Raw genomic sequence first — 6,000 nt, 5'->3', positions numbered from 1 at the left:
GGGGGAGGGGAGGGGAGGGGAGGAGAGGGGGAGGGGAGGGGAGGAGAGGGGGAGGGGAGGGGAGGGGCGGGGAAGGGAGGAGCAGCAGGTAGGCCTCACTCCTCTCCTTTCAACGTTCAACCAGAGCTGCTTGCTTTTTATCTTGACTGTATATATGTTGGGCTTCAGCATATGATTCCTTTCAAACATTGAATCCTGCTGTTAAGCAAAAACTATTGAAAACCACTGTTTTAAGAAAGTGGGTATGAAGAGGAATGCCGAACTAGTGATTTAAAAGAAGTTTGCTTGTGGACTTGACATAATAATCTGGAGGGGCAAATGCACTGAGTCCAGACATATTCCAGGTTCATGTTCTCTTGACTTAGTTAAGTTTTAAGATCACTGTAGTCTAGAGTCTTCGATTAAGCATGCATATATATGCATGCAGACGTAGCGTATTTTAAAGATACGTACCTTTAAATTTTTGCATTGTTTGCATTTGCATTAGGGATATAAAGGTTTTAGAATTCGTTTATGGACTGTCCTTTACCTAAACATACTTTTTCTTCCCATCTTCTAAAGATAACACTGAAAAGTATTCTATTTTCTTTGTGTCCAGGCTAGAAATTACTAAATTTCTAATTAAAGGTATGGTAACTTGGATTATTTTCCTCATGTGGGTCTTTGTACCCTCTGATGTTTTGCCATAAAACATGGCTTCTGTGGCTAGAGCACTGCTCACCACCTGCTTGCTTACAAGACATAATGCTGGGACGTGGTAAGAGCCAGAGCTGGGAATCAGAAGCTGGCGTTTCTGACTCTTGCTCACCGTGATTCTAGCAAGTTCTTAACAGCTTGATTCCCAGGAACAAGGATACAGCTTGATTCCCAGGAACAAGGATACTAGCCTTGCTGACTGCACAGGCTTGTTTTGGGCTGAAATGAATAATGCTCTCTGAAGGCTTTTTGCAAATATCAAGAGCTCTACAAACCCACATGGTTGTTTCACCTGAAGTGAACAGGGCTCTGCACTTCCCATGGCAATGACACTTGTCTAAGGACATCGTGACTTATCTTTCCGTATGTGGAGATTTAGTTTCATCAAAGAGAAAAAGAAAACTATAAAAACTGTAGGACTTAACCTGGAGTAATGACATGGGGATTTTTCGTAATCTTTATATAAATGTCATTTTTAAAGAAAGAAAAATGGATTATCATGCTTGTATATCTGGAACTTGAGTTTTATTGTTCACCACCATGCTATTACTATTCTTTACAGACTTGGCATTTATGTTTTAAGTCCAAAGAATTTCTCATTCTTTAATTGTACTTAAAGCAGAGGTATGACAAAGGAGAAGGTAACAACAGCAATGCTTTATAGTTTCTTTATCTTATGTCCATGAATAATTAGTACTAACAGGAAAGCATTAATATTTGGCACATATGTTTTAAGTGTGCAAACAGCACATTCCAGATCTTTTGTGTTAAAACAGAGAGACATTACAAAGATGAGTGCAGAAACAGTAAGCTGTACCCTTTTTTCCTAAAAGAAATTTTAGGATGTTTACATAGCTATTCATTTTAAAAAATCGTTGAGTTTTCAAACCTAGTACAAGAGAGCTGCACTTGATGTGTTTGTATTTAGAATATAGTGCGTCCCTTTCCCTCATCATGTGTTGTTACAGAGGAAATGGGTTTCAGTATACATGATTGATTCAGGTGGGAAAAAACTGCATATTTAATTCCAAACTATTCCTTAGACTGGAGAAAAAAATCTCTTTTGGAGAAGTCATGTTTATTTTAGAGTAACTCTGTAGCTGAACAATTTGTTTGTTAATGCAGAAATACAAACAGCTTTATTGAAAAAAATACTATTTTCTAGCTGCCTTACAGAAATGATTTACTCAGGAAAACAGAACAAAATTTCTCAGTTTCATTAATCAGCTTTAGTAAACATTTTGCCAGAGCTTTTTCCCTTGGGGTGGGAGAAGCAAATGAAAAAGTTTAAAAGCTCATATGTGTCTGTTTTGTTTTAGCTTGGTGTATTTATTCAGAGTAAATTCTGTGTGTCTTTGCAGCTCATCAATATGTGTATTCAGAAGTTTTTCAAGGTCTTTTGCTCGCTTGTCCTCCTCCAGAAGGAAATGCTGTGCAGCCGAAGCTGGGAAGGCTGCATCTGGGGGCGACTGAAAAAAGAAAAAGAAAAGTTAGATGAGGAACACAGGGCCTTTTACAAAAAGTCTTCCTATTTCTTGGTATGCTTCACCCCTGACAAAACACTGCAACTCTCAATGAAATAATGTATCTTAAGCTGAACTCTCTACACCAGTGTAATGCAGTTGCTGCTAATGAAACCCTTAAGGAACGAAAACAGCAAGCGAAGAGTATAGTCGAGTCGGGCAAAGAAAGCTTATAGAGGAAAGAAACTTAAGGCTGGGCTTCAGGGGGGCTCGCTGCTGCATGGAGGTGGCCAGGTGAGGAGGGATCAAAGCACGGTGTATAGTGGAGGTGGGTGCGTAATGCTGGGGCTATCTTGTTCGTCCAACTGCAGTTGAGAACACTTCAGTGACGAGTGCCTGCTTCCACCCTTCATGTGGTATGGAAGTGCTCGGTTAACTGTGACCTGTGTAGTGCTTATTTACACGCACACATGCACACACACACAGTGTGGGGCTGAGGAATAAAGGGCCATGATACCATAATTTTACAGTGTTTCATTCAAAATAATTTGTTCAGTTGATTTAAAAAAATAAGTGGGGAAATCTGTACTTTAATTTTTTACTTCTGCGGCACCCCCAGACTCTTCTTCAACTTTTGTTTTATGGGAAGAATGGGATTTTTATAAAGCGTATGGAGAGTCAGCGATCTGTATGCAGGTGAACTCTGTTGTTATAGGGGGATGTAGTTCACAAGTCTGGCCTCTGCCAGAAGTGTAGGGATTGTGGCAGATGACAGTGGAGTACTGCCAGCTTATCCAAGTAGTAACCCCAACTGTAGCTGCCGTGCCAGGTATCACATCTTTACTGAAGTAGAATGTCACAGTCTTGGGGGTATGGTATGCTGCTGTTGATCTGGCAAATGCACTCTTTTTAATACTCAGTGAGGAGGAAGATCAGAAGCAGTTAGCATTCTCATGGGATAGACAACAGTACACATCCGTGTTTTCGCCCCAACATTACGTTTTATGTTAACGATGCTGTCATAATACACCCTCAAAGAGCCTGGACCACCTGGACATTCCACGGACTGCAGACTATAGGACATGATACAGTAACATGAGCTAAGACCTGATGAGCAAGAATTGGTAAGCATGTTGAAGGCTTGGAAAGACACAGGTACTCCACAGAGTGAAAGGTAAACCCCAGAAGCAATTCAAGGCTTGACACTTTGTTTGTAGGTGTCTGGTGATATGGAACATGTCAGGACATCTCCTTTTAAGCACAAATTAATGCACCTTGCATTTCTTATCACTATGAAAGAAGCATAAAGCTTGGTAGGTCTCTTCAGGTTTTGAAGGCAGCATGTTCCACTCTTGGGAGGAATAATCTGACTCATTTACTACGTGGACACAGAGGCAGTTTTGTTTGTTTGTTTGTTTGTTTTTGAGCAGGGCCCAGAGCAAGAAAGGGCTTTGCAGTAAGTTGGGAATGGGGGGAAAAGCAGTCCTGCTAGTTGGGTGAAATGACTTAGCAGCTCTCATACGAGAAGAATTTCTCGTAGAGAAAAGTGCTCTGTGGCGCCTTTGGCAAGGTTCCGGGGGGAGCTGTGTTACAAACCCTTGAGATTCTGCAGCAAGGCCACGCCATCTGCTGCAGAAAACTGTATACTATTTGCAGAACAGTTCCTGTCATGCTGGTGCGCCCCGGTTGAGACAGAGCATCTAAGACGTAGACAGGATGACTTGATCTAGCTTCTGTCCTTGGCCACTCCAGTGGAAATTATGCATGGGCCGAACAGCACCATCTCCCTTTTACCCAGGTTCATCTAGCTACTGTTTCTGTTGAATGGCTGATCTGCTTGCAATAGAGGCCAAAGCTGAGCTTCTGATATGGCACCGTCCCTCAAGACCATCAACCAGCCTCTCAGTGGCAATTAGATTACATCGGGTCCCTTATACTTTGGAAAGGGCAATGTGTTATCCTTACCAGAACTGACGTGTATCCTATAATTTGCCTTTCCTGCCTGCAGGGCCTCGGTCAGCACCACTATCCGAGGGCTCACAGAGTAACTGGTTTACTGACATGAGATCCTGATTAATAATAAACGAACCTACTTTACAGCAGAGGAGTATGGCAGTGAGGGCATGACCGGGTATCTACTGGTTCTACCACATACAGCATGAAGTGTCTCCAGATGATGCTAGTCTGATAGGCTTCTTGAAGGCACAGCTGAGGAATTAGCTTGGAAATCATATCCCGCAAGGATGGGGTGCCATTCTTCAGCATATGGTATAGACTTTAAACCAATGGCTGTTATATGCTACTGTGTTTGTAACAGTGATCTGGGAACAGAAGGGAGGATGTAGGAATGTCTTCACTCTCTGTCGGCCCTCTTGGAGAATTTGTTCCTTCTGTCTCTGTCTTTCTTTAGCCTCTGTTGGTCTACAGGTCTTTGGTCTCAGAGAAGGAATGCCTCTCACCAAGTGAGACTGTAAGAGTCTCCCTAAACTTAAAGCTTTGGCTGTACCTAGTCACTTTGGGCTCCTCATGCTGATAGATCAGAGGCACAGAAAAGAGGTACTATACTGGCAGAGGTAACTGACCCTAATCATCATGAAGAGGTAAGACTACTACTACATAAGGGAAGCAGTGAGGAATATGTTTGGAACTCAGGTAATCCACTGAGGTGGTCTTTTGGCGCACTCATGCCCAGTTTTAACTGTAGATGACAAACCACATCCTGATAAGGGCACAGGAACCAGGGGCTCACCCCACAAGGCAAGCCACCTGGACCAACAGAAGTGCCAGTTGAGGGGGGCGGGAACCTAGAGTGGGTGAGGAGATGAGTATCAGTTAAGTCCTTGAGACAGCATCAAGGGCTACAGTTTGCTCTACCAACCCTCCTCTGTAAATTTTCCCGGAAATTACGACCAGCCAGAATCTTGGAGAAGCTAAGCCTGAATGGAATGAACAACATGAAAAGAACATGGATCTGAGTGGGTCAAGAAGTGGACCATAGTGGATGCCGCTGGTGCTCTACCTGGATCCCTTCACCAGGCTGGTGCATCTATCCTCCAGCTGCTGTGGGTTTTGGCTGCTAACAGCTCACAGCTGGCCACTTCTCTGGAGATATGCCTGTGGCTAAACTGGAGCCTCCCGTCTCACCTGGGAAGTTACTATCGCCCCCTCTTCTCAGAGGCAGTGACTGACTGACACAGGGCCCAAAACACCAGCCAAGAAGATGGCAGAGTAGAAAGGCCCTGAGCTCACCTCCTCTCACAGGCACATCAAAATCACAACTGTCTGCAGAACAACCATCGATGAAAAAGACTGGAACCTTCCAGGAAAGATCTTCTACAATGAAAGGCATAAAGAAGGAACCACAACAAGATGGGTAGGAGGAGAGGACTTGTGATATAATCAAATCCCATACCCTCCCATGTGGGCGACTCACAAATGGGAGAATAATTACATTGCAGAGGTTCTCCCACAGGTGTGAGAGTCCTGAGCCCGTCAGGCTCTCCAGCCTGGGGTTCCAGCACTGGGAAGAGGAGCCCCCAGAGCATTTGGCTTTGAAGGCCAGCAGGGCTTAACTGCAGGAGCCCCACAAGACTAGGGGAAATAAAGACTTCACTCTTAAAGGGCTCACACAAAATCTCACGTGCACCAGGACCCAGGGCAAAAGCAGTAATTTGATAAGAGCCTGGGCCAGATCTACCTGCTGACCTTGGAGAGTCTCCTGGAGAGGCAGGGAGTGGCTGTGGCTAACCCTGGTGACAAAGACACTGGTGTCAGACATACCGGGGAACATTCAACTGTGTGAACACTCCTGGCAACTGACATCTTGGATCATTAGCGCCAA

At 44.0% G+C, this 6,000-nt stretch overlaps 1 protein-coding gene across 7 annotated transcripts in view; it reads right to left on the bottom strand.

Annotated features, from left to right (window-relative positions):
* Positions 1-1,757: 1,757 nt before the first annotated feature.
* Positions 1,758-6,000, bottom strand: part of DEUP1 (deuterosome assembly protein 1) — a 230,290-nt gene continuing 226,047 nt past the window's right edge. For all 7 annotated transcript variants that reach the window (XM_082340465.1, XM_082340466.1, XM_082340464.1 and 4 more), the window contains one exon: positions 1,758-2,165. In XM_082340465.1, the coding sequence (XP_082196591.1) occupies positions 1,992-2,165 (174 nt within the window). In that variant the 3' untranslated portion in view covers positions 1,758-1,991. The remainder of the gene's footprint in view (positions 2,166-6,000) is intronic.

The sequence above is a fragment of the Balaenoptera borealis genome (genome assembly GCF_965194805.1).
Source record: "Balaenoptera borealis genome assembly, chromosome: 11".
NCBI lineage: Eukaryota > Metazoa > Chordata > Mammalia > Artiodactyla > Balaenopteridae > Balaenoptera > Balaenoptera borealis.
Note: the sequence above shows the minus strand (reverse complement) of the source record. Positions and strands in the feature narration are given on the sequence as shown.